General features: G+C 54.2%; 1 protein-coding gene across 2 annotated transcripts in view; it reads left to right on the forward strand.

Annotated features, from left to right (window-relative positions):
* The window catches only part of SH3PXD2B (SH3 and PX domains 2B), a 61,059-nt gene that overhangs the window by 17,526 nt on the left and 16,661 nt on the right, over window positions 1–26,872 (forward strand). The window contains exons 3-7 of one of the 2 annotated variants that reach the window (XM_069028868.1): window positions 8,825–8,900; window positions 16,038–16,114; window positions 19,671–19,762; window positions 26,195–26,220; window positions 26,585–26,620. In XM_069028868.1, the coding sequence (XP_068884969.1) occupies window positions 8,825–8,900; window positions 16,038–16,114; window positions 19,671–19,762; window positions 26,195–26,220; window positions 26,585–26,620 (307 nt within the window). The remainder of the gene's footprint in view (window positions 1–8,824; window positions 8,901–16,037; window positions 16,115–19,670; window positions 19,763–26,194; window positions 26,221–26,584; window positions 26,621–26,872) is intronic. The other variant, XM_069028869.1, reaches the window with a different exon arrangement.

Raw genomic sequence — 26,872 nt, forward strand, 5'->3', positions numbered from 1 at the left:
CACCCCCTTCTGTGCCTGGCAGCTCAAAGCTGTGCCTGCCCCTGGGAATCAGCAGCCTGTGCTCCCTGGAGCGGTGCTGGATGAGCATTCCCAGGCCAGAGCACACCCGGGACGTGCAGCGGTGCTGGGCAGCACGGCCGCAGGAGGAATCACCGTCGGTTCTGGGAGCTGAAACCTGTCTCGAGCAGTGCTGGGAGCAGCACTCCATGGCTCTTGGCTCATTCCAGGCTGGGAGCAGCACTCCATGGCTCTTGTTTTATTCCAAGCTGATCTCCCTTTCCTTTTGCTCCGAGTGTAGCTTTGGTTTGTTGTGAGTCCATCTCCGCCTGCTCCCATCGGGTGGTCCCTTGTTCCCAGATGCACCCAAGGCAAAGGAGGGCTGGCTCCTGAGCCTGCCCTCTGTTCATTCATCCCTCTTGGCACCTCTGCTCTCCTTCCCTCTGGAAACTTGGTGGAGCAGCTGCAGGAGACAGCACTCCCAGCCCTGTGGGAAGGACATCCTGGCACATCGCAGCGTCTGATCCCGGAGGGAGCCTGAGTGAAACCCGTGGAGCCAAAAGATGGGAAGGATAAAAGTTCCATCCCCTGGGGATGGAGATGAGGTCCTGTGCTGACAATCCAGTGTGGATTTTTTGGGGAGTTTTTGGATAATGCAGTGGTTAAAGGTTTTCCTGTTTCCTCTCTCCCTGAGTCAGGGGTGAGCTGATGCCCTTCCACTCCCCAGCTACTCACTGGAAAAGCTCTGGAAATTCAGCTGCCTCCTTCCTGCCAGGGCCCTGGTGGCCCCTGTCCTGCCCTCTGTCCCTGAGGAGGTGCCTGCCTGTGCCAGGGGGTTTTGATGAGGTTTTGTGGGTCTGGACTGACGTGAGCCCCAGCATCCCTGTGTGCTTTTAATCAATCTAACACAGCCCACTGTGCTGGTGGAAAGACCTGCAATTTATATCATGTGGCAGCAGCCCTGGATCCCAAATGAACCCGTTTCAAGCTGATGGATGCTGCCTGGGGAGAAGCTGAGGATGGGGAGCAGTAAATCAGTGTGAAGGAGTGCTGTGTCTCAGAGTGGGGGATTTTCAGTGAAATGCCCAGGACCTGTTTCTGTTGTTAAATCCTTCTGGTACAGCACAGACTGCTGGGAGCACCACCCACACACCCTGGGTAGCCAAGAAGTGGATCTGTGCACTTGGATGGGGAGTGGGAGAGAGGAATGAGAGCTGGGCTTGTGCTGCCCCTGCAGGGGAAGGTGATGAAGCTGAAGGGACAAGGTGTTCCCCCCACTCCTGATTCCTCACGCCTTGCCCATCCCTTTCAGTGGATGACATCAGGCTCTCACAGGCTGCTGTAAATCACTGCTCCTGTGCTGGCTGCTGGAGGTGCTTTTGGTGAGGGATTTCTGGCACTTTGGGGTCCCTTGGCAAAGGGCTGTGGACCTCTGCAAAGATCTCCTGGGGGGCCTGGGCACAGGGGAACAATTTAACCTCTTGTTTCGCTCCATCCAGGAAGTGACGCTCATTTTTCCTCGCTTCCCTTGCACGTTTTTCCCATTATCCAGCATGCCCTGAGGCTTGCCTGTCTCCTCATGCCCATCACTGTCACGCAGCACAGACTTTTCCTGGGTAGGAGGAAGGCTGGATCCATCAGCTGGATTAGGGGAGACCTGCTGGGGCGGGGAAGAGATCAGGATCTGCCCTTCCTCTGTGACTCACAGCTTGTAGCCAGAAAATGGAGAGGGGAAAACGTGAGGTGGTGCCAAGTGGGTGGATGCTGCAGGGCTCTGTGGGGCCATGCTGACTCCAGGGTTTTCCTGGATTCATGGCACCCCTTCTGCTCATCTTCCCACCCCCAGCATGCTGCTCTGCACCCTGTTGTGGTGACTTCCATGTTCTGGTGTTTTCTGGGATGGCAGAGTGAGCAATAACCACATCAGAAATGATCTCTGGTGGCACGAGGACACCCAGCATCTTCCCTGTCACAACTCCACCTCCCTGAGCCTTTCTGCCTCGCTGGGACCACATCTCGAGGCCTTTGCAGGAGGGCTGAATCACTGAATTATAACTGGGGTTTGTGGCTCTCTTCACCTGGCAGAGTGGAAATCAGATCCTGGGGATGAGGCTGGGGAGGCGTAATTAAGGGAGGTGAATTTATTGTTTCAATACTGCCTTTGACTGAACATTTAGGGTTTCACTTGGATGCCATTTCTCAGTGCTGACATCACATTAAATTAGCCAAACCAGGTATTTTTCAATATTCAAGGTGCTGTTGTGCAACCTGGGGAGAATTCCTTGTGCTCCCATTTTCCTCTGCAAGCTGATCCTTCACCATCAGCCATGGGCTGGTACTTGGCATTTTGGGAGAGGAAGAAGATGGGTTGTTATAGCAGACTTTGAGAAATGCCTCCCTCAGCGAGGAGTTCGGGTGTTGAAAAGAGGGTTGAGACCCCTCAGGACGGCAGTGCCTCCTTCTGCACCCGTGCATTGCCCTGGAGCTGCTCTTGGTGGCCCCACCGTGAACCCAAACCATGAAATCCTCCCTCGTGTGGAGGCAAAAATCTCTCAATGTCGGCTTTTCTGCTGACTTGGAACATGGGGGTTGTGTTTGGGGAAGGAACAGTGGGGAAAATAGATGGTTAGCAACACGTGTGATGCAAGAAGATCATGAGGCTGCTGGTCCTGACCAGCAGTGCCCTCCCACTGGGGAGGGTTGGGGCTGCAGCTTTTGCTCAGCTCAGACGCTGCCTCCTCCTCTGCCTCATCATGTTTGGGCCTGCCACAGGTTTAAAACTCGGTATTAATTTCAGGGAAGGAATGCACACCGGTCTGCTGCTGCTCATCTTGAGGAGGGGAGTGTTTGGGGAAGGGAGGGGTGGAGGAGGAATCCGATCAGGAGCTGTTTGGAGGAGGAGCTGGGCACAGGTCATGCTGAGGTTCTGGAGTCTCTCTGTGACCCTGAAACGCTTTGGTGGGGTTGGCTCTGGGTGTGAAGCACCGTGTGAGGTGTGAAACTCGATCTGGTGGAGGATGTGGGCACAGCCCTGCTGCCCCTGTCCTGCCCCGGCCTCACATGAAATGGGGCAGATTTGTTGGTCTTTCTCCAGTGTTTCCATTTCCACAACAGAAACGAAAATCTTATGTATTCCCAGTCTTCCCAGCATTTGGGAAGGTGCCATTTTGGGATGTTTTGGGATGCTGGAGGGGAGGATGGGGATGAATACGACTCATCCGTGCAGCTTTCCCGACGGCCGTGACGTCTCCGGCGATGGCTCTGGTGGTGGTTCTGTGGGTTTTGGCACCAGCTCTTCCCAAGGCTGTTTCCAGGGGCACATCCTGTGTGACACAGCCCCAGCTGTGCTGCAGGGATGTTCCCAGGGCTGCGAGGGGGAAGAGGAACTGCCGGGTATTGCTGCTCTGTCCCTGAGCACGTCTCCAGCAGCAGTCACTCCCCACAGCTGGGTGAGGTTATGGGTTCAGGGTTGGTGCTTTGGGGTGTTCGTGCTCTGCTCCTTGCTGTGCTCGTCCCTGCAGCCTGGGCCCTGCCACCCCAATGCCAAATAGAGGCTGCAAGTATCAGAAATTAGGTGGAAAATGGATTAGGAGAGTAGTGGCATGAGAAAGGTGACTTCCAGGACTTGACATGAATGGAATGGCTTCAAACTCACAGACAGCAGGGTTAGATGGGATATTGGGAAGACATTCCTCCCTGTGAGGGTGGGCAGGCCCTGGCACAGGGTGCCCAGAGCAGCTGTGGCTGCCCCTGGATCCCTGGAAGTGCCCAAGGCCAGGTTGGACGGGGCTTGGAGCCGCCTGGGATAGTGGAAGGTGTCCCTGCCCATGGCAGGGGTAGGATGGGATGATTTTAAGGTCCCTCCCAACCCAAACCACTCTGATTCTGTGGAACTCTGAGTGCTCAGGCAGGAACCATTTCCTGCCCTGGGCAGTGGAAGCTTTTTGCCCAGCTGCTTTTGGAGACCACTGTCCTCAGACCTGACCTGGAGATGCGAAGCTGCCACATCCTCAGAGCCCCCGAGTGCAGGTGGAGCCCCCTCAGCTCCCTGGGTTTGTTCCACGTGCTTTATGGGGTCACACAGAGCTGGTGGTGGCTCAGTCCTGGGGTCCCCACGGGTGTAGGGTGTGTCCTGCCCAGCCCCACTGCTCCCCATGCCAGGAGCTATTCCCAGACACCAGTGTGTGCCTAATGCTTCCTGTGACTTCATAGGAAACTTCTCCTGTGGTGGCAGCCGCTGACGATTTGTGTGGCCCTTTCATTTTCCCTCCCACCTCAGTTAATTCTTTATTTGTTGATTGCTGAGCGATGCTTCAAGTTTTCCATGAGGCTTTTCACAATCCTGCCTCTGTGATGCCATTTCCTCGTGCTGGGGGAGCTGGGGTTGCCTCTCCTGGTGATGTGTGAAATGCACTTGAACGCCTCACGCTGTGAACACCCAGCTCGCCTTGGCCATGGAATGGGAATTATGTGCTGCCCCAGCACTGGCATCCCGCTTTTGGGATCTGCTCTTGCTCCTTGTTAATCCTTTTATCTTCTGGGCTGCTGTGGGTTTTTTGTCACCCCCCCATTTGTTCAGACAGCCCTTGAGGATGCAGGGAATGTGCCTCTTGTAGGATCACAGAGAGACTAAACATCAGTAGCCTGTGAGCTGCTGCCAGATGTCTCTTTCCCAGACTATTGCTTGGCAGAGCTTTCACAAACCAGCTGATTCCAGTGCTTTGATCTGCAGGAGCACTTTGAGGAGTCCCTGGTTCTCAGCGGGGCACTGTGCCCCTCATCCTGTCCCTCTGGGGCCGGGTGCTCCCACGCTGGCAGGGATGGCAGGACCTGCGTCCCTGTTCCGCCTCATCTGGGGATCAGTGGGATGCTGGTGACTGCAGTCTGGAGTAGGGCTCTGCTTGCCTGGCTGATGGCCAGCTGGGCACGTGGGGTCAGGGAGAGCAGTGCCCAGGAGTGTCCCCTCTGGAGCTCGCTCCGCAGGGACAGGGACACACGGGGTGTGCCTGGCTGCCTGTGGCGTTCCCTGCTCACCAGGGATGGGGCCCATGGGGAGCTGGGGAGTGTGGGATGAGAGCAGCTTGGCTCAGGCTCATCTCTCCTCCGTGGCAGGCTACTGCTCGTGCTGTTCCTGCCTTCCCTCGACAGGGCTGTGTCCTTCTCACAAAGAGTCTCTTGTGATTCTGCCACCACGCTCAGCCAGACTGGGAAGTCTTTTGTTGAACTTTTTTTTTTTTTTTCCCCTTTTCCCTTCAAGTGGTGTCAAAAGCTGGCTGCTCTGCTCTGGATAATAGGCCTGGCTGCTGGAGGCATGGATTAGGGCAGCTCTCTCTCACTGGGCCACAAAGGAGCAATGTGGTTTTAGGCTGAACCTCTGTCAGTCAAGCAGAGCGAATCCCAGAATCCCGGGATGGGTCAGGCTGGCAGGGACCACAGTGGGTCACTGGTGCCACCTCCCTGCTCCAGCAGGGCCATCCCAGAGCACAGGGCACAGGATGTGTGCAGTTGGCTCTGGAATATCCCCAGGGACGAGACTCCACAGCCTCTCTGGGCTCTGCTCAGGGCCGGGCCCTGCCCAGGGCAGCACTTCTGCCTCCTGTGCAGGTGGAACTTTCTGGGCATCGGTTCCTGCCTGTTCCTCTTGTCTCATTCAACAAATCCTCTTGAAAAGAGGGAAAAACCCTTCCACTGCACTGTGGAGATCAGAGGAGAAGCAAAGCATGGCACACCTTATTACCTGCTGGCACTTAGCTTGAGGCTGTGGGTTTTTGGCAGTGATTTCTCCAAGCTTTTTCCAGCTGGGAAGTGACATGTCCTGCTTGCAGGCTGTGACACCTGGGGCCCTCTCCTGCAGCAGCCAAATCTCTGGGGTCACCCTGTCTGCGTGGTGCAAACCCCTCTGGCACTGCAGCAGCAGCTCTTTTTGGGGCAAAGCCCTCTGCTTCCCGGGAATCCTGCTGAGCAGGGACATTCCCCTCTCCCCAGGATCCCCTGCAGCCTGCAGCACTGCTAATTGGTCCAATTAGGATATTATCTTACGAGTTTCCTGTTGATGAAGCAGCTCTGCTGAGCTGCTGGTACGAAGCTGCTTTTCAAAGGCTGCCCATCCCTGCGGGTGTTTTCCTGGTTTATTTTTCCTGTATGATCCTGTTAATGGACAGCTCGGGATGGGGACAGGGGGTTCCCACCGTCTGCCTCACTCCAGACTCACTGCCCAGACATTCCTGGGTTCCTAAGGAAAACAGAGAACTGATAAGATAAGTTGGTGGTGGAGATAAATGTGGATAAAAGTGCCCTGCGCTGGTGTGGGGAGCCTGACTGGATACCCCACTTGGGCTCTGTGCCCCAGTCCTGGCTCCAGGGCCTGGCAAGCTGTGATCCCTCTCCCTGCTGCAAAGGGGTCAGTGAAAAGTGGGATACAACAGCTTCCCATGTCCTAAAAACTACCAAAATTCTTCAAACTGCATCCACTCCAATCTTTCTTTTTTTCCTTTCTGTCACAAATACTTAAAAATAATCTTGGAAGGGGAGAAACAATAGATTAATTGTTGCTGGGGGATGTTTTTTTTCCCTTCATTTTTCTTCCTGAGCTGGCTGAGCACGTTGCTGAGAGCGAGACTTGGCCTCTCCGTGCTCTCCCATGTTTTGTGTCTGTCTGCATCTCCCCTGCCCTGTCTGCCCATGTCCCCGGGATCTCGGGTGGCCCTTCTGGGAATGTGGTGAGAGCAGTCCTGTTTGGAGCTGGGAGGGACACCTTTGCTGCAAGGAGGGTTTGTGGGAGTGTCCCCATGCCGACCTCCCCCCTCCCACAGCTCTTGTCCCCGCATGGCTGGGGAGAAGGGTGCTCTCCCAGGAAAACTTGGCACTGCAATCTGCAGACCATCTTCTGGTGCCTGTCTGCGCGTCCCTCCCCCAGGGTTTGTAGGGTTGCTGCACTTTTCCCCCTTTCCCATCCCTTTTCCAGAGCTAGGGAGGCTTTCCTTGGCAAGAGCAGCGTGACAGCCCCTGCTGTATCCCCATCCTGCACAATCAGCAGCAGCAGGGAGGACACAGGGAACCTCAAAACCTGGAGCCCTGCCAGCTGGCTTCTCCTTGTCTCTGGTGGCATCCCTTGGGTCTGGAGCTGATCTTTTCCACTCTCTGTTTTGTGCTTTTTCGTGTGTGTGGTGCTCTGGAGGAACCCTCAGCCCCAGGCTGGGTTTCTGTGGATCTGGATCTGCTATCCCAAACTGCCTCCCGTGGTTACAGCCAGCGCTGGGCTTGTTTTCCTTGGAGTGAGGTTTCCAGCTGTTCTTCCCACAGGCTCATGCCCAGGAAAGCTGATGAGCTGGTGTTGGCTGCAGCCTCCTCCAGAGCTGTGATGTGGCAGCCAGGCTGGGTGGGATCCATGGAATCACCCCCCCTGCCTTCTCCTCTTCCTGTGAGCGCCAGAGAGTGCTCCAGGCACTCTGCAACCTCTTTCCCTCCTTCCAGCAAGAAAAAAGAGCATTTTGTGACTGCCAGGCTGAATGGTGCCAGCCCAGGCAGGTCTGGTCCGACTGGAGTGGTACTGGTGGCACTGGGTTGGGCTGGAGCAAAGGGTCCCCACGCTGAGCAGCTGCTTTGCAGCCCAGCAGAAGAAAATGGAGATGGTCTGAGCTGGAGTTCTGGATGGATTTGGTGGGATCACATGGCTGGGAAGGGATCTGGCCAGAGGCACAGCCCAGGCACGTGCTGCTGGGACAGGCACAGCCTGCACCGTGCGTGCCTTGGAGGCTCTCGGTGCTCCGGGAGCGAGGGGTCCTCAGCTGGGGCTCCAGCAGAGGCAGGGAAAGCTTCCAGTGCCTCCAGGATTGGTTCCAGTGCCTCCAGGACTGGTTCCAGTGCCTCCAGGATTGGTTCCAGTGCCTCCAGGATTGTGTTGTTTAACCACAATCAGATGTGCAGCATTCGTGCCTCGTTTTCCTCACCCTTCCCCAGTCCCAAGCTTTCCTGAGCTCTTCCCTGCAGGAAGAGCAGGGCCAGGGGCACCTCTCCACCACAGCACAACAGGAGGGTTTCACAGAGTTAGGGGGATGTGGTGGCAGCCTGGATTTTCGTGGATTGAGGGAAGAACAAGAGATCTTGGCATGCCCAGGGAGGCTGCAGTGCCTGGGGGAGCCGAATCCTCCCTGGGGCTGCTCTTATGTCACCACAGTCCCTGCTTGGTGCCAGGTCTGGGGACATTTTCCTCCGTACAAACCCTTCCCAACTGTTTTGAGAAGCAGCTGTGAACACAGCCCAGTTGTGCTCCGTGCCACCCTGCTTCTGAGTTCTCTCGTTTTCACTCTGAGAGCTCCTTTTGGTTTTCCTGTTGTCTTTGGGAGTCTTGGGGGAGTTTTCAATTCTCAAAACGCAGGGGGAAATACCTCCTTCCTCCTGCCCCCTCTGCTCCAAACCTCAATAATTTTATCCCAGTCTTTGAGATCCAAGGAAAAAAAGTGTAACTACTGCATGTGCAGGGTTGATGAGACTTTCTAGGTGCTCAGCAGAGTTCCTGGGCAGGTTGTCTCCAGTGCTCCCATAAAGGCTGAATTATTTAGGCACAGAGCTCCAACAGAGACAGACAGACCCACTTCAAATACCCCCTAGGCACTTGTGAGCTGCAGAAATCCCGGGAGACACTTCAGATCCATGCCCTAGGGAAACCAAGGGAGAGTTTGCATCTCCCTCCCCTTCCTTCAAAGGGGGGAGTGGTTGGAGGTCTCTGGGCATGTTCTGTCTCCTCTCCTGCTTCGTCCCCTCCTGGGCAGAGTGGCCTCGTGTTAATCCCTGCCTTTCATCACCTCTCTTGCATTTCCTTTTCCAGATGCAGATGCTGGACAAGTTCCCGATGGAAGGAGGCCAGAAGGACCCCAAGCAAAGGATCATCCCCTTTCTGCCAGGTAGGAGAGGGGGCTCCAGCAAAATCCGTGCTGGTTTTGGCACGGCAGGAGCTTTTTCCCAGCCTGTGTGCGAGCATACACGTAGTTCAGCTCTTATCTGCTGAACAGCCTGAGTGCTTGGCCTGCAGTGTGTCCTTTAAAACCTCTCTATTTGTTAGCAGAGTGCCCAGTGAGTGTTCTACCCCTCAGGATTTCTCTGGCCCTCCAGAATTCTTTAGTGGAAGACCAAGAACGCCGCAGGCACAGCACAGGGCTGAGGGTGGTGTGAGGCTGCCCCAAACTGCTCCCACGCTGCTTTCCCTGTCCCAGGGGACATCCAGAGAGAAGGAAAGAACAATGGAATTCCAGCTGACTGACAGCCTCAGCTTCCTCCCGCGGTGTTTGGGGCTGGCTGCTCAAAGACAGGATTTCTGTGGCTTGACATGTCCAACACGAGGGGTTTTATGCCCAAAGAACAGATGGGATAATCCATGGCACTCTGTGGTGTGGGGGATTGCTGGTGGCTGCTGCTGTGGGGCGGAAAAGGATCCCTAATATCCTTTGGGAAAACCAACAGCCTGAGGGGAGTCTCTTTGACCACAGAGCTGTCTTTACCCCCAGCCCCGAGTAGCTAATGAGGACATTTAGGAATGTCACGGTACCATAATCACTTCCAGTGGCTGTCAGGTCTGTTTAGTGCAGCCCTTTGTGCTGTGCTCTGCCTCCTGGCTCTTCTAGAAACATAAAGGCTTTTGTGGGCTTCGCTTTTTCGCTGAGTGGTGTGAGGAAAAAAAAAATCATTTCCACCCCTTTCTGAGCAGGGGAATCTGCTCTGGGTTTCTGATTCTGCCTTGTCCTGGCATTGTAACATCAGCAAAAGCAAAGCTCACCTGACGTTACAGCAGGAAAGCCCTTGCTGTACAAGTGCTCCTGCCAGCAGGGAAAGGTGAAAGCCAAACTGGCAAAGGGCATCACTTGGAAAAATTGGATTTATGCTTTGGCTGTGCTGCACTCGCAGAAAATTCCCACCAAAACGCTGCTATTTTTGGAAGGGAAGCCTGGTCGGAGCTCTGCTGCTCACACTCACCAGTATTTGTTTCTCCTTGGTGTTGAAATAGTTTCCCTTTGCTCAGAAATGTCACTGGGATTTCCACTGCGGGAAAAAAAGGGGGTGGAAATTGCTGGAAACGAAAGGCTGGGACAGCTTCAGGAGCCCTCTTGCTTCAGGGAAGTTGTGTTATTGGAAGTGGGAATCGTGGTGCTTTTGCTGCTCCTCCTGGAGCAGTCAGGAGCTGGTGGAGTTCCCTGGAGCAGTTCCGTGAGCCAGAACCTCCCCAGTGCGAGGCTGTGCGAGCTCTGCTTCTGAAAGAGGATTTCACCTGGGGGTAAGGGAAGGCTCTTTTTGTATTTGCTGGCTGTACTGGAGCCTGATTCCTTTCTGGAGCAGTTCTTTGCCTTTCCCAGTTTGAGATGACAACGAGTCTTTTACAGCTGAACCCCACTTTTAACTCTTTCAGCCCAGGGGTGTTGTCCAGGTGAGCTCAGTCAAGCAGCCTGGGACTTTTTTTTCTGCAGAAATGTGGTTCTGTGTCCCAAGACTTGCTGGGGGTTTGATTGTGTTCAGCTTCTGGGAATACTGGAGCTTGTTCCTAATCCCATTTTGAGCATCTGAATTTCATTACCAAGGGGGATTTGGCTGCAGTGGTTTCCTGCAAGGCCTCTGCTTTCTGGGAAGCCCCTTGCAGAGCAGCATCAGGCGCTGTGACCGCTGCAGTTCTTAAAAATGCCTCCTGCAACTCTGGCTACCTTAGCAAACCCCAAAGTGTCCCAAGCTCAGGGTCACCACCACGACCTGAGAAGGTGCCACTGGGTTTGTCTGTCGGGCTGGTTTCCTGGAATGGGAAGAGAGTTCCAGGGTTGCCCCACATTACAACACCCAGCCCACAGGAACTCTGTTTTGTGAGTGCTGCCTTTGAGGATTTGACTTTTTATGGGAAATTTCTGGAGACCGTGGCCTCTTGAAGCAGGTCTTTGATGCTGTCAGAAGGGGCTTTCGTGAGTGCAAGTCCTTCAGCCCACGCAGCTCTTGTGGAGTGCAGCCACAGAGGTGGGTCCTCCGAGGCAGAGCAGTCACACTTGAGCTTTGGGGCCAGGGCTTGTCCCTTTCTGGGTGTTGGCACCACGTTCACCCCATGGCACGGCACGGTGGGGGTTTGGATTTTCCTGGCAGTGCTCCTGCCCTGTGCCTGGAAAGCTCTGCTCCCACAGAGGGGAGTTTGAAGTGCTCTTTGAGCTCTTTTAGCTGGCCTTGAGCCCCTGGCAGAGCTCCGTGTGGTGCTGGGGTGGCTCCTGGAGCAGCTGTGGCAGCACCCAGCCTGTGCCTGGCACCAGCTGTGCCCCTGGAACGGCTCTGGAGCAGCTGGAGAGGGCGCAGAGCCCTGCCAGCACCCGGCTGGGACATCCACCCCAGGGTTCCACCCTTGCTGGCCGGGAGATGACGGCGTGGAGACCCCAGGAAAGAACGAGCTGGGAGAACAAATGAGCTCAGCCAGGCCTGCCGGGGCAGGGCTGTGCCAGATCCTTCAGGAAACAGCTTTTCTAAGGAGAGCTGAGCCTTCCAAGTTCCGTGCAGCCCCAGCGGCCTGGAGCAGATCCTGGCCAGTTTTCCTGCCTCGCTGGAAACGTGAGCCTCGGCAAGGAGGGGTTGCCTGAGGCTGAGCTCACTTTGGCTGTAAAATTGCTTTTTAGGAAGATTTAGCTGCAGACAAGAGTGAAATCCCAAGAAGGGAGCAGGAGAAAAGGGGGTTTGGGGAGGTCATTTTTAAAAGCAGAATTAGGCTTCCTTTCTGCTCCCTTCCCAGCCCACCAACCTGCTCAGTGTGGGCATCAGTGCCACCCTGGTTTTGCTCCCAGGACAGCTGTGGGGACGCTCACAGCTGCCCACAAAGGCCCTGTGAAGGAGGTAGAGGAAAACTCATCCATTTCCCAGCTGTTGTACCTGATTTTCCCCAGTCTTGTTGCATCTTCCTCTGAGCTGGAGAAGGGGCAAGGGTCCTAATTGTTGTTTTCTGCTCTAATGAGGTGGGACCTCTGCTCTAGTAGGTTGGGAGGGCAGTCCCAGGCCATCCTGAACCCCTGCCCAGAGCAGATGCCAAGTACAGGACTCCTGGAAACCCCATCTCCCATGCCTGATCCCCCATCCCAGGAATAGCTGGCTGCTCCAGGGGCTGGGATTAATTATGTGTACATTTGGGGCTGGCTTTTCTTTTTGGAGCGAGTTTGGAACCCGTGCCAGGGAAAGTCTGGATGTGATTTGAAAGGTGCAGAGCAGTGAATTCTTTCCGAGGCCGTGGGGCGGGGGCAGAGTGGGGGGAGTCCTTCAGGGCAAAGCAGGAGGCACAGCTGCTTTTCCAATTCTGGAATACCTGGCTTGGTTCACAGCTGGCAGGGCCAGGGGGACGTGTTTGGGGTTCTCAGCTTGCTGCAGATCCAGCCTTTGGCTTCAGAGGAGCCTCCACAATTTTGCTGCTTGAGGTCCCTCTGCCTTTTTTTTTTCCCAGCTCCTTGCTCCCAGCACAGCTCCAGCTCTGCCTGGAGGATTCCCACAGGAGGGAACAATTTGCAGAGCCCTGTTTCCCTGTTTTTGGTTGTTTGGAGAGGTTAACCCCTCCTGCGGCCTGCCTGCTCTGTCTCACACTGCTGGAGCCCCAAACTCCTTATCAGCTTTCCCCCCAAGATTCCCTGACTCTTTTCAGTCCCAATGAAGGCCTGAGGCAGTGGGGGCCACGCTGCATTTTTTGGCAGCCCCCTCTTTGGAGCTGCTCCATCAATTTTTTGCTCTGGGTCAATCAGATAAAGCAAATCAGCCTTGATTACCCACAGAGGAGTTTGGTTCTTCCACTCCTGGGAGAACAGATCCTTTCTGGCACTGGCGGAATTTTCGTGGCCAGACAGAATACCTTTGGTAGAGCTTCTCTTCTCCTTTGTAGGGATGAACAGGTTTTTAAGGTCCACAAAAAGCAGGCAGCATGTCCTGGAGTGTGGGTGCTTGCACAGCCAGGGCAGCCATTGTGTGTTGGTGCTTTATCTCAGTCGTCTTTCTCCAAAATCAACGTGTTTGACACATTCCCGGGTGATAAATGTTCAGTCCCCTCAGAGCTCTGTTTGTTTGTGTGAAGAGTGTATTTACCACTCTTCCTGGTGGAGGGAATTCCTGGTGCCAGCAGGGAGGGAGCCTCACTGCTCCGCTTGCTCATGCATAACGTTATCTATGGAAATAAGAAAATCTAATTATTTCTGAGTCCTGGAGTTGTGACAAGAGAGAGGAGCTGGGCAAGTGGAGCCTGCAGCAGCACTGACCTTTGCAGCTGCTGGAAAACCCCATTCTCAGCAGAGCTGCCTCCCTTCACATGGCTTGTCCTTGGTGTTCCTCATCCTGCAGCAGGAGCGGTGCTGGGAAGGGAGAAATGAGTTTAGAATCATGGAGCCATGGGATGGCTTGGGTTGGAAAGGACCTTAAAGGGCACCTCATTCCACCCCTGCCATGGGCAGGGACACCTTCCACTGTCCCAGGTGGCTCCAAGCCCCAATGGCCTTGGACACTTCCAGAACCAGGCTGAGGATGCTTACAACGTCTGGAAGCAGCCAAGAAAGCGTCAGGCAGAGAGTGCTCGGAATGAGGCGGTGGGGAACCATCCCCTGGAGCTGCAGCATTATTCCTGTGCTCTCTGCACCCTCAGTCTCCTGGGTTTCCCTCGAGTTACGCAGTTTTGGCCACGGGAAAAGCCCCACTGGACAGCGCTGCTGTTCCCAGGTTTAGGTGTGCCCCAAGGAGAACGTGCCCAGGGAAATGCTGCGTCTCCCTGACCCAGCAAGTGTCCCATCTTTCCCTTCTGGGAGGGAAGTGCTTTCCTGCTCTCTCTTGCCTGTCAAGTCAAGGGTTTATATTGCTGGAGTTGGCAGCACTGAAGGGCCTGCAATTATGTTAATTAGGCATTTTGATTAAAATCAGCTTTTTGTTAGAAAATGAACTTCCTTGTTGAAAAATACTCGATCTAGAGCGAGCTGGGAGAGGAGCTGCATTTCCTGCTGCTTCATATACTCCGTGCCTGGGCTAATTTAAGATCACTTGTGATGAATTTATTCCCCCAAACTGTATTCTTTTTATTATTACTCACTAGCATATGTTTGTTAAACATTTCAATATTCCCACACCCAGAGCTCATTATTTCAGCCATTTATAACCTACCCACCCATCAGTGATTTCATTTTGGCAGACCTGGAACCAAAACAGCCTTTCCGTACCACTGCCAACAGAACGGGTGTGACCCATTCATCTTTTCAGAAATCATCACTCAAGCAGAATCCTCAGCAGCAAACACCCTGGGATTGCTGATGGGAAGGGAAAACTTGATCATTCTCTTGTCAGATGGAAAATAATTGCTCAGGGCAAGGAATGGAGCTCCGGCCTGGGTGCTGTTCCCAGTCTTTCCAGACAAATTCCCTGCTCCCAGGGTATTCACCCTCAAAATCGAAAAAGATTGAGTAGAGAGGGATTTTTTTTTTTCACTGTATCACAAAGACTGCCAGATTTGGCTCTTCTTGGTGGGCTTTGAGAAGGACTGCACTGCAGAGCAGAGCATTTCCCACCAGCAATGGCCCAGCCCTGCTGCCAAAGGCACAGAAATGAGGAACAATCCTGGGATGAGCTGGCCTGACCCCATCCCTCTCACTGCAGGGCAGGGAGGGAGCTGGCCCTGGGTGGATTCACTGTGTGCTCCTGTTTCAAAGCATTAACTGAGCCTGGGAGGAGATTTGGCTCCTCCAGAAGGTTCTTGCTCGTGCTCTTTGCAAGCTGAAGTTGGCTTGGCTTTAGTTCATCTCTGTTCCAAAAATGCATTGGCAGCTTGCACAGGTCACCCGTGATCCAGCTCCTGGCCAAGTCAGGGAGAAGCACAGGGGGTGACCCAGCCCTGGATTTAAAACTGGGATCAACGACCCAGCCCTGGATTTTAAATGGTGATGATCATGTGGCCATTTTCCTGTGTCCTGTTCTTGGCAGCACCCAACCTCTGGCTTCAGCAACTCCAGGGCTCCTGGGAAGACCCACAGTAGGGACCAAAGCCATGGTGTGACTCTCCAAGTGCTTTTTCCCTGCTCTCACGTGGTTTGCAAGGATGGTGTTGGCGATGGGAGATGGGAGTTTGGCTTCTGGGTTGCCCCATGGTGACCTCTTTGATAAATGAAGGGGTTATTCCACGGACGTTGCTCTCCTTGGGTTCAGGGGTGGGATTGGAAACCCAAGCAGGCACAAAAACCACTTTCCTGTGGTATTGGAGCTGTCAGGAGGAACTTGAGGGAACTTCATCACCACCCACCCCCCCAACCCACAGTTCTCCAGGTGCCTGTGTTGCAGAGCAGTGCCAGTTCCTGGAGCTTTGGGAAGAGGTCTGAAATCCTGCCACGTACCAACCCTTTTGATCACGGATCTGTTTCACTGTCTGCTAATGGCTTTTGTCTCGTTAAATGCCAGAGAAGCTGTTCCCTGAGAGAGCAGCTTGAAGCATTTAGGACTCATTAGGCTTCAAAGGAAAGAGGCCTGTGCCACAAGCCAGAGGGGAGGAAACGGAGTGGCAAGAGGAGCCCATTAATGAAGAACAAAAATAAACCCCAGACAGGAAGGAAAATTCTATAGGTCTGACTCAGAGCTGCAGTCCCAACACTGTGGCTTCCAGGACCAGGAGCTGCCCAGGGAAAAACCCTCTGGCTTGGCTGCTGCCCACACTAGACCTGGATGCCCTGGACAATGGGACAAGGGATGCCCTGCTCTGGCGAGCCCAGTGTTTGCCAGGGGTTTTGTCCACCCCAGCAAACTGTGAGGGGTCAGGCACGTGCTTTGATGGGGGCTGTTTCCTCTCCTTGCCACACAAAGACCACAGGGATGCAGTTTGCTGGGAATTGTTTCCTCTTCTCTCTCCTGGAACGTCCTTGCCACTTTAACTGTGCCTGGTTCTGACGAGGTATTTCATCGGTGTGAGGAAATGGGGTTTTTTGGGGGGGCATATGGGGCTTTTGGCAAGGAGAGGGTGTGCAGGGAACCAGAGTGACTCCAAAGAGTGTGTGGGGGTTGTGCTGACCCGCCCTTGTCTCCTGTTTCAGGGAAGATCCTCTTCCGCCGGAGCCACATCCGCGACGTCGCCGTCAAGCGCCTGATCCCTATTGATGAGTACTGCAAGGTAAGAGGGGCTTCCAACACCCACCAAGGACAATCCCAGCTTGATCCAGCTCAATCCTGATGGACTGATAGCATCTCATGGTGTGCCAGTGCTGGGAGCACGGGGACAGTGTGGGTTATTCCCTACCATCAATTCCTTTTTTTGGATTAAAACCCATTCACGGATTCCCTTTTCACTCCTCGGGATTCATGCTGGGGGTTTGGAGGCCTGGCCTTGGAGGGGGCAGAGGTGCCCAGCTCCATTTCAGTTTGCACCCTGCTGCTGGGCTTTGCCCTCCTCCTGTCCCTTCTTCAGCTGCAAAGCAGAACCAGCTCTGGAAGGGCTGGAAAGGACCTGGCTGTGTCCATCACCGCAGGTTTGGAGTGAAGTGGTTGCATGCAGGACTTGGTTTGAAGGACTCAGCTCCCCTTTCCTTTCCCATCTATTAGGAGAAGACCTGTTTTATATAGCAGGCAGCACCTGAGGCTGTAGGATGGTGGGGTGGTTCCAAACTGGGATGCAAACTCCAGTTACTGGTTACAAAAACCAGTTATTTGCACAGGGTAAGATGACTTGTACCTCAAAAAATTGTTGGAACAGAGAGAAGGCTGAGACAATTTGCTCCATGCTCTTGGAGGATATAAAACTGGGCTTAAGTGTAAGGGAAATTATGATTTACGGGCAGATTTTTTTTTTTGGCAGGGGAAACAAAATACTGAAGTCCACGACAAATTATTTTCACACAAATCAAATCGAGTGTGTCACATCTCGTCACGTCAAAGACTTGATGATCCCAAAGGTCTTTTCCAACCTAGTTCATTCTGTGATTCTGTGGTACTTGCAGCAGCCATGGAATGGCCTCAAGGTAGGACTGGTACCTCAAAAATCCAGTCTGAATGTTGTTGGAAATACATGCAAAGACAGTAAAACGCATGGGGCAAGATGGGAAAATGGTAAAATATCCATCCCATCCCTTAGGTGAGGGAGGTGTGGGAGAGGCTGTGGGGTTTGGGCCTCAGCCATGGCTGGAATAACAACTCCAAGGATGGGGCTGAATCAGGAAATGCATTTTGACAGCTCTGCAGAGGAGCTGCAGATGAGGAACACTGCGGGCCAGGACAGCAGGTGAGGGCAGAGTGATGGAGACGTGGTACAAGGTGTGCTCTGAGCTGTCGTGGGGGAAGCTGACGGTGCTTGGCCCCTTGTCTGCCGAGCCACTGAACTGTGTCAGCTCCACAGACAGTAAATTCAATTTTGGGGAAGAAAACGTCCCTCGGTGATAAAATGCTGCAGCTGCTTCTTTCAGAACGATGCCATTAGTGGCATAAAATATAATGAACCCATCTGACTTAACAACTGGAACGTAATGGCTGATGTTATATGGCCCACTTAGGGAGCTGTGCTCTGCTCCTTCCGTTAATGCATCACCGAGGAGCTCCGAGCTCTCCCTGCCTGGCCTTGAGCTGCTGCTGCTTACCCGGAAAGCAGCTGAGCTGAGCTGGGTGTGGGACTGACCAGAGGCTGCAGGGATGTAAAACGAGCAAGGAATTAGCAGGAGAAAGCTGTGTAAGGAAGTTTCTGCTTTATTGCCATCTCCTCTGAGGGAAGTTGGGCGTCTTCGTTCTCTGGGAGAGCCCTGCAAAGAGGATGGGTGAGATTTGGGGTGGAAGCAGGGAGGAAGAGCAAGGGGGGGAACCACTGCTTTCACAAGGCAGTGTTCCTGCTGAAGGGCTCTGTTCCAGCTCCTGTTGTACTGAAAAACGTGGCAATTTAGGATAAGGTGCAGGAAAAGCAGCGAAGGAATCAGAGCAACAGGTTAGAGCAATGAGCTGCTGAATGAGACTTCAAACAGCCGTGGGAATGACAAGGACAGGGAGAGGAGGCCTGAAATGTCTTCCCATTTCTCCACTTTATTCTCTTTGTCTTCCACATCTGTTGGTCTTTCTCGTGGTGTGGGATCTGCCTGCCTCCTGCCCAAGGGATTTTGAGAAAGTGTTAGAGGGGGGTTGATGAAGGAATGGTGGTGCTCTACCCCAAAGAGACTGGGTAGCCCACTAAAAACACTGCTGCTAGAGAATAATCCTTTCTCACTGCCTGCAAAATGGATTTTAATCCAACAAGGATTCCCTGTCTTTGGTGAATGGCTTTTCCCCTCAGGCCTGCAGGCAGCAGGATGGGAAAGGTGACTTTGCTGTGGCTCCAACACCGTGGGCTGAAGGTGTGTCCTGATGGCCCTGCCCAGGTCCCTGCTTTGGGTGGCAGGGCCAGAGGTGGGACAGACTTCAGGCTGTTTGTGCCACTGTTTTTGATGTAGTGGCCACAGCTGCTGTAGGCCATGGCCAGCAGGGTGGCTGCTTGGCTCAGCAGAGTCTGCTCTAGGTGGGCTTCCTTCAAAAGGTCCTGGGAAACGAGCTGTGGGCCTTGTCTCTCCTCCTTCCAGCACAGGTTGCTCTCTGGGATCATCCCCTGCTTTCAGAGGGCACAGAGCCTTCTCCAGGCCACAAAATCCAAGTGACTTTGGCACGGGGGAAATCGCTCAGATCATGGGATGCTGGAACTGGGGGAGTGGTACCACATGGGAATGGCATCCATGCAAAACCTGATATTTGAATAGCCCTTCCCTGGACCCAAAAGCCACGCAGGGAGTGGTTTTCTCTCTGCTGTGTCTCACATGATCCTGTTCACATCTGGCCCATGATTAGTGGTCTAACAGTCTGCTGTGCTGGCACTGAGGGCCTGGCTGCTGGATGGCTGGAAGGGCTTTGGGGCCAGCACTTGAGGCAATAAGGAGCCACATCTGATGCCTGTGGTAACCGCGAGGCTCTGCAGCTGTGGCTTTGTCTGCAGTAGAGAAATGAGGGGAGGTTTGCTTTGCCCACACTGCTGTCACCAGACTGCTGGGGCAGCAAACAGAGGGGAGGGGGAATTACACCCAAAACTGGTTAAAAATCTGCTCCAGGTCTGGCTGCAGCTCTGCTCCCTGATTTTAAATGCTCCCTTTTTCCATTAGCCCTCCAGCCTGGCACTCTCACCCTGCAAGTCCCACTGCTGAAGCTTATTTGCAGCAGATTTCCTCGAAGGGAAAGAAGCAGAGGGAATTTTACATCTCTTGCCATTGTACAGCAGCAGAGCAGCCTCCCAGCCCTGCTGTCCATGCTTTTGCCTCCCTTGCTTCTCTCCCTGCCTCTTCCCAAGCTGCCATTGCCCAGTGGAGCATTTTTGGGATGTGCTGGCCAGCCTTTCCCAAGGATGTCTGCTCCATGCTGGGAAAACTGAGCTGGGAGGCTGGATGCTGGGATGGACATCCCTGTGGCTCTCACCCTCTGACACAACATCTGCCCAAAAGGCTGGAGCTGCTAAGCAGGGCCTGGGCAGTCTCTGCTTGTTCTCCTTTAGTCCTGATCCGCAGCGGTGATGGGTGGTGGGTGGAAGTGTTTGCTGTGGTTCTCCCCAGCCTGTGCCAGCAACCCCATGGGTGCCACTCACGTCCCAGGTCCCTGCACTCCCAGGGGTCCTCACTGGGCTCCTTGCACAGTTTCGGTGCTTCCCATCACCGCTGTCTCTGTTTCCTCCTCAGGCTCTGATCCAGCTGCCTCCCTACATCTCCCAGTGCGAGGAGGTGCTCCAGTTCTTCGAGACACGGCCTGATGACCTGACCCCCCCCAAGGAGTAAGTGGGGTGGGGGGCTGCCACTGCTGGGATGGTGGTGAGACACGAACTGGGATGGGGATGAAGCACAAACTGCCTTGAACTTGCTGGTATCCACGACCCTGTTGTTCATCAGCAATTCCATCACGGGTCACAGGTCTGGGATTTGGAGACTTCCATGGAGAGGCTGTGCAGCTCAGTGTGGACACATCTGTCCAGTGGGGAAATGGAAACACTTCTCTGGGACCCCGTGAGGTGCTGGTCTCCTCCTGAGCCTCTTTCTGCTTGCACATACCATTCTCAGGAACATGATCAGCCCGAACAGCCTCACTTCACGCATTTGCAGCAGCCTCTGCCTCGCTGGAAAGGCATTTTCCTGCAGCCATATCCACGAGCCCCATCCATAACAACGCTCCAGAGCCTCTCCATGCAAACCCAGGAAGGTTTGCAGGGACTCTTGCGTGCCTTACGCAACTCTGTGTGGTTCTAAGTCTTGTGACTATGAGCTGCTCTGGCCAGGAGCCACCCATCCCTTACTAATCATGAGCAGGATAAATCTGAGCAGCCGCCTCCGTGTCCTGCTCTGCTGCTCTCCCTTTTCCTGCTGCATGTGACACGGCTCCAGCAGAGCCTGAGCAGTGGAGGAAGCCTGATTAATGGTGAGGGGCAAGGCAATAAATTGATTTGACATCGTTCTTGATTGGAAGGGTGTGGAGGTAGATAAAGGGATTTTGTTTTTCTTCTCTGAGCAGTGACTGAGCCTGTCAGGTCTTCAGCTCAGCGTCGTGCTTGTGTGGACTACATCTTCTCCCTGGCTTTTTGATTATTTTCATTCCCTCTCTTAATTCCCCCTTCCCCCATCCCTGCTTTCCTCCTTTGGCTCCTGTTTCTATTGGCTTGGCCTGTCATCATTTCTCCTGCAGCTCCTGGTCACTGATGAGATTGGTCTGAGAACCTCAGAGCCCATTAACTAATTGCTTGCTGTCGCTGATGCTCTCATCTGTCCTGCCCAGCTATTGCTCACCACTTAACCTGCTGCCCCATGGGTCATCCCTCAGGGAAGGTCATCCCTCAGGGAAGGCTCAGCTCAGGGGCAAGCGAGGGACACCAGGACAAGATCAGCTTGCAAGGACATCAGAGAGGGGGTACCACGAGGGTGGAGCTGTTTGAGGATGTGGGGCACTGCCTGTGCAGGGATCTTTGGGGCCTGCATGAGGGGGATGGAAGGGTGCCTTCGGTCCCACGCCCGCACCCCTCACCTTTATTCTGCCTTGTAGGCTGAGCCAGAAACGAGGCCAGAGCATTCCTGTGTGTGGGGAAACCTTTGGGTGCTGAGTGGGGCGGCCCTGTGGGCTGCTGTGTTTGCAGCTGGAGCTCCCAGCCCTCCCTCCCTGCAGCCATCAGTGCCAGTCCCCTGTCACCTCCCTGCTTCGGGTCCGAGAGACAAGGGACTGGCCCAGAGCCCAGCCCCAGGCACGTTTTTGTGGGGTGGGGTCCATCCTCAGGGACACTCCACAGGGTCCTGGGTGCAGAATTCTGTGTGTTGGTGAGTTTTGGCCATTGCAGGGCTGGGTGGGTGAGTGGGTGATGCTGGATCCAGTGGTGGCCGTGCTCCCTCTCCTGCCTGCTCCTCTCCAGGGAGGAGATTGAAGCTCACAGCACACAGAGGGACTCAGTGGGTGCCTCTTGTCCCTTTGCCTCCAGCAGCCAAACCCTACAGCATCTCAAGGACATCCCCGCTGTGTGTCCCCATCCCACTCCGAATGCCAGAGGGGTATTTATTAGCTACAATTCAAAATGCTAATTAATAAAAGTCCTTGACTCTCTCCTCTGGAGGGATTGGGAGCCCATTCCCGAGGCCTGGAATGCTGCCAGCTCAGCAATAACGAGATGGGAGCCGTGAGAGACGGCTGGGCTGGATCAGACGTGATGGCGTGTCTGGGGTTTGGCCGGATGTCATCCTTCATCCAGCAGATAAATACTTTGCTCCGGGAATTTGAAAGGGAGCCAGGCCATGAGCAGAGTGGGGGAAAGGAAAAAAAGAAGGGGAAAGACAGATTTTTGTGCTGGATGGCTGAAAGGTGGGAATGAGGGAGGGGAAAAGGTCTGGTCAGCACGATCAGTGCCAAGGCAGGCAGCCACTCTCACTGGAGCCTTCCTGCTCCCTGTCCCTTCCCTTGGCTGGCACCTCTGGTCACCCCCTGCCCATGAGGGTGGCAGCTGGTGGCAGTGAAGGGGACGTGCCTGTGAGTGCTGTTGGATCCACCCTGTGCTTGTTCTGTCTGGGGTGCAGGTGAGGGTCCACCCAAACTCACATCAGCCCAGGATGGCAAATCCCTGCCAGTGGCCACAGCTGGCTGCAGCTCTTGGAGCTCTGGTTTAACTGCAGTTCATGGAATTCTGGTTTAACTGCAGCTCCTGGAGCTCTGGTTTAACTGCAGTTCATGGAATTCTGGTTTAACTGCAGCTCCTGGAGCTCTGGTTTAACTGCAGTTCATGGAATTCTGGTTTAACTGCAGTTCGTGGAATTCTGGTTTAACTGCACTTTGTGGAGCTCTGGTTTAACTGCAAAGGGTGAATTCAGTGCTTGGTTCTGGCAGTGTTTGGGAATGGAAAGAGGAGGTTGGACAGCCCCTGCATTTCTCTCCAGGCCCCTGTGGTGTTGTTTTCCCCAGAGCTGGAGCTCTCCCTGTGCTGAGCCAGGCCTCTCCTGCTTTTCCTGCAGTGCAGCTCCCTTCAGCAGCCCCGTGCTGAACAACACAGACAGGTCACTGCTGGCTCTCAGCCATTCCCGATCTCCCACCTGCTCTCCAAGCCCCAGCCTGTCCCGTGGAGAGGAAAAGGGTCAAATCCTGACGTTATCCTCCTCCTCCCACCATTGCTTCCAGCGGGGATGTCACAGCCAGGAGTGGAGTTGGGACAGGAGCCCTCAGCAGCTGGCGGGTGGGAGAGGGAGCTGAAGCCCTTCCTCCAACCCCTCTTTCCTCATCCCTAACTTCCCTGTGTGCTCCTGCTTGGAGAGACCACATCAAACAGGGGAGCAGAGGGAGGTGGCAGGGTTTCTACTGGCAGTGACAACTGGTGCCTTTTGTGATGTGGATCCCTGTCCAGCAAGCTCTGGACTGGGATTACTCCACTGCTTCCAGCTCGTAGGGCTGCCCAGTGGTGGTGGGTCAGAATGAGGCTGAATCCAGAAGAATTTGTGAGGAGCAGTGGGAAGGGGGTGGGGGAAGAAGAAGAGAAATAAATGGTTGTGGAAAAAGAAATCTCTGGAAAGTTAGCAATCTGGGGGATGTGGGATTTTTCTCCTCAGTGTTGGATGGAAGCCCTGCAGCTTCAAAGAAGAAAAGTCATCAAATTCCTGCTCCCCACGCCTCTGAGCAGGTCTGACCAGCACAGGATGCTGGGCTGCTGAGGTGGGAAGCTGCTGTGTGCACCCCCCTCACCTCCCATCCACCCTGTTTCAGTTCAGAGCTGTTTGCAGCCGCAGCAGAGTCGCTGGAATAAGGCTGGGGAAGTCTGAAGGGCCGGGCATGGAGCCACTGCTGAGTCAAGGCATTCAGCTGCTCTCTCTCCTCCAGCTGAATTTCGGCTGTGGGACATGCAGGAGCCCAGCTTAACCCTGTAGTGAAGCAAGGCCCTAACAGTCATTAATAAGTGATTAATATTCATGACTAACAAGCTGTTAATGTTACCAAGTAGTTCTTTATTCTCTGCCCACAGTCACAAGTGGGATGTGCTGGGGAAGGGGCTGTCGTGGTGCTGTTCCCAGAGGCTGGGGATGGGATGTACCCCAGGCTGGGAGAAAGAAACCTCTTCCATCAAAAGCATCTTTCATTGGGATTTTTTGGGAGCTGAGCAGCCCATCATGCATAAGACACTGAGAAAAGTTGTTGCTTTGAACGTTGTCCCTGCTCTAGGATGGAGGAGCTGTAGGAAGCCACTCCAGGAGCTTTTGCTGGTAAACCAGAGAGCCATGAGTTGATGGATGTTAGTTGGGATGAGGATCCTTGCTGGCTTGTAGCTTTTGGGTCGTGTCCTGCTCTGCAGACAGATCACAGCTTGTACACCAAGCTGTTTGGGTTGCAGTTCTCCTGATGCCTACGTGCACATTCTCCAGGAGCTGGGGCTGGATCCCAGCTCCAAAGCAGCCTCCTCCTTCCCTTTCTGCTGAGAACTGTCTTTCCTGAGTGACAGCAGGCAGAAATACCCAATTCCTGCAGAAATCTGCTTTGTGCCAGGTCCCTGGACAGAGCACTGGCTTTTCTGAGCTTCCAGGGCAGGTTCTGAGCCCGAGGGCTCAGCTTGGCTGACTCTGCAGTGGCCCTGGAGTGTGGGGACAGGAGCTCCTTTCAGTGCTGCTGGAGCATTTGCTAAACATCACTTCTCCCAAACAAGGGCTCTGTTGTACCCCATTCCTCGCCTGCATAAATTCTGCAGAGCTCTCCAAGCTTGCTGAATGCTCAGGAGATGAGCCCCCTCCTGACAGCTATTTCGGTGGCATTACTGTATTACAGAAGGATATTTTTTTTTACAAGAGAGGGTTTTTTTTATACGAGGGGGATGTTTTCTTGGAATGCTGACCTCAGATCCGTCTCATTTGCTGTGGCTCCTATGTGGGTTTGCAGCAGCTGGAGTTGTTTTCCTCCTGTTGGTGCTCCAGTCCTTCACCTATTCCACGAGCTGCCTGTGGCAGCAGGGACAGTGCTGAGGTCCCCAAAGCCACGTGTGAGAGCGCTTTTCTCCTGTGAGTCCCACTGCAAGGTGGGTTTTTCTGTGTGACAACCTCAGGGACACCTCCCTGCAGCTCAGGGACCTGCCTGGCCCAGCAGCCACCAAATGTGCCTTAGGAAAGGGCTTAAAGTCAAGCCAGCTTGTAACAACTCTTCTTTAGACCTGAGTTTATAATTGATGAATTTTAATTAACATTTCTTGCCTGAATTATGACCCTGCAAGTCCACGAAGACTTTCAGTGTCCCAGAATCCTGCAGTGAGTAGTCTAACAGTTGTCTTACAGGTTGTTGAAAAGCAGCCCCTTTGTATTTGTTTTTAATTTACCTTCCAACCTGCTCACTTTGCTGAACCCCTGTGCTCCCCATCTCACTCCTTCCCATCCCTGGATCCCCAGGGATGCTGCCTAGAGAAGATGCTGGAGAAAACCTGACTCTCTTTTCCTAAAAAAAGAACGTGGCATGGGGGCTATTAAAGAGTTCTCCATGTGTCAAAGTTTCCTTTCAGGGGATTATGAGGTTCTTGAAGGATGCTGAGCTGAGCCCACTGAGCCTGTGGTGCTGGCTCAGAGCTTTAAGTGAGGCTCCAGTCACACAGGAGCCCTTGCCTTCAGAGTTCTGGGAAGCAGCTGGAGAACCATTCCTGGGTTTTGCCACCTCTGTGGGGCTGGTTGGTGTCCCCCAGTCACAGCTGTGCATCGGTGCCTTGTAACTGTGCTGGGGGGGGCTGGAGCTAAATGAGATTCACAGTGCAAGGCAGAGTGGCTTTTCCTTCTCTTCTTCTGGAGCCAGGAGTTTCCAGGGAGCCGAGCATGTGAGCTCTGCCGCTGCCCTTCTCTGCTCCACAGGGATCCGAGGAGGAGGAGGAGATGCTGCCGGGGCTTTATTGCTGTTTCCTGTCTTGTCTGAGCTCCTGTCCCCTCTGAGGTGGTTGGGCCGGGGCTGCTGCTCTTCAGACCTGCAGCTCTTTGTGTCCCTGCCAGCAACATCCCAGCAGCAAAGTGAAACTGCAGCTCCTGCCTTGCCCCCTCAGCCAGACGGAGCAGCCGGAGAAAGGAAGCAGGGGATGAGTTACAGCGATAGGTTTAGCAGAAGGCAGGGGAAAAACACCAGTTATTGCCATCAGCACGAGGGTGCCATTCCCACCTGCTGATCTCCAGCCTGCTCATCTGGCCTTGCTTTGCCTCCCTTCCCTGTCGTAGCTCTGAACTGGGGGAATTTTAACTGGGCTTATTAATTAACTCTGATTTAGCTCTGCAATGCTGCCTCTGTTTAGAAATCTTTGGGATGCTCTGTCCCATCGATTCCTCTGTTGATCTCTGCACCTGGAACATGGCGTTCAGGTCTTTGAGTCTCTGAACTCAGCAGGCTCCAGTTTCTGTAACAATGTCCTGTTTGTTTCCACTCCATCTTGGCTGCATTTTATTTAATTTTATTGATACTTCCGTGGATGAGTGCCTGAGGTGGTACCGAGTGGCTCGGTGGGAGTTGCAAGGCCAGGCCAGCAACCCAAGCTCACTGAGGGAAGGACAAAACATTAAATTTCTAAATGAAAAGAGGCTGTTTGAAGGGTGGGTGATGCCCAGGGAGACATGAGCTGGTTGAGGGAGGTCAGTGGCCCCACCAGAGCCAGCACAGCTGTGCTTTCCTGGGTGGCTTTGTCACTTGACCAACACCCCAACTCTCTCCTCGCTCTGCTGACACTCTTCCTTCTCTTTTTCAGGGAGCCCACTGGAAAGAAGAGGTCTGGTAAGGACTCCTTTTCCTCTCTGCTGGTTACACCAATTCCTCCTTCCACCCACAGCCGAGGTCTCCTGCTGTGGGGCGAGCTCCCAGCCCCATGGCAACCCAACCCCTTCTCTGCTGCCCCGTGGGGCTCCCCAGCACGGTGAGCCCCCTCCATCCACTGGGATTTCACTGCAGCCTCCAAGCCCCCATCCCATATCCCCTGAACCTCCGTGGTGCTCCCCAAGGTGGGTCAGATGCCCACAGCTCTCAGCACTGCCCTGACCTCCCCCTCCACCCCTTGAGGTGTTGTACCCACTGCTGGACCCCCCAGCCCGTCCCCTCCTTGCCTCATGCCTTGTCTCCCGTCCTTTTGTTCCTCCATCAGGGATTATCCAGAGAACGGCCTCTTTCCTGCAGAGAGGTACTAACAGCTGCTCCTGCCTTGCTCTGCTTTGCCTTTCTCTGAGGGGACACCTGCTCAGCTGGGGTTGGGCAAGAAGCTTGTCACCCTTGCCAGAAGCTGTCACGTCCCCTGCAGCTTTCTGTGGTGGCTGGTGGACACGGGGAGGTGGCACAGGGGCTGGGGCTTGACTCCTGGTGCAGCTCCACGTGCAGGGCACGTGCCCCAGGTCCTGCTGAAGGTCTGCAGGGGTGGGGATGTAAAATTTCAGGA

This window comes from Aphelocoma coerulescens, chromosome 13 (assembly GCF_041296385.1).
Source record: "Aphelocoma coerulescens isolate FSJ_1873_10779 chromosome 13, UR_Acoe_1.0, whole genome shotgun sequence".
Taxonomy (NCBI): domain Eukaryota; kingdom Metazoa; phylum Chordata; class Aves; order Passeriformes; family Corvidae; genus Aphelocoma; species Aphelocoma coerulescens.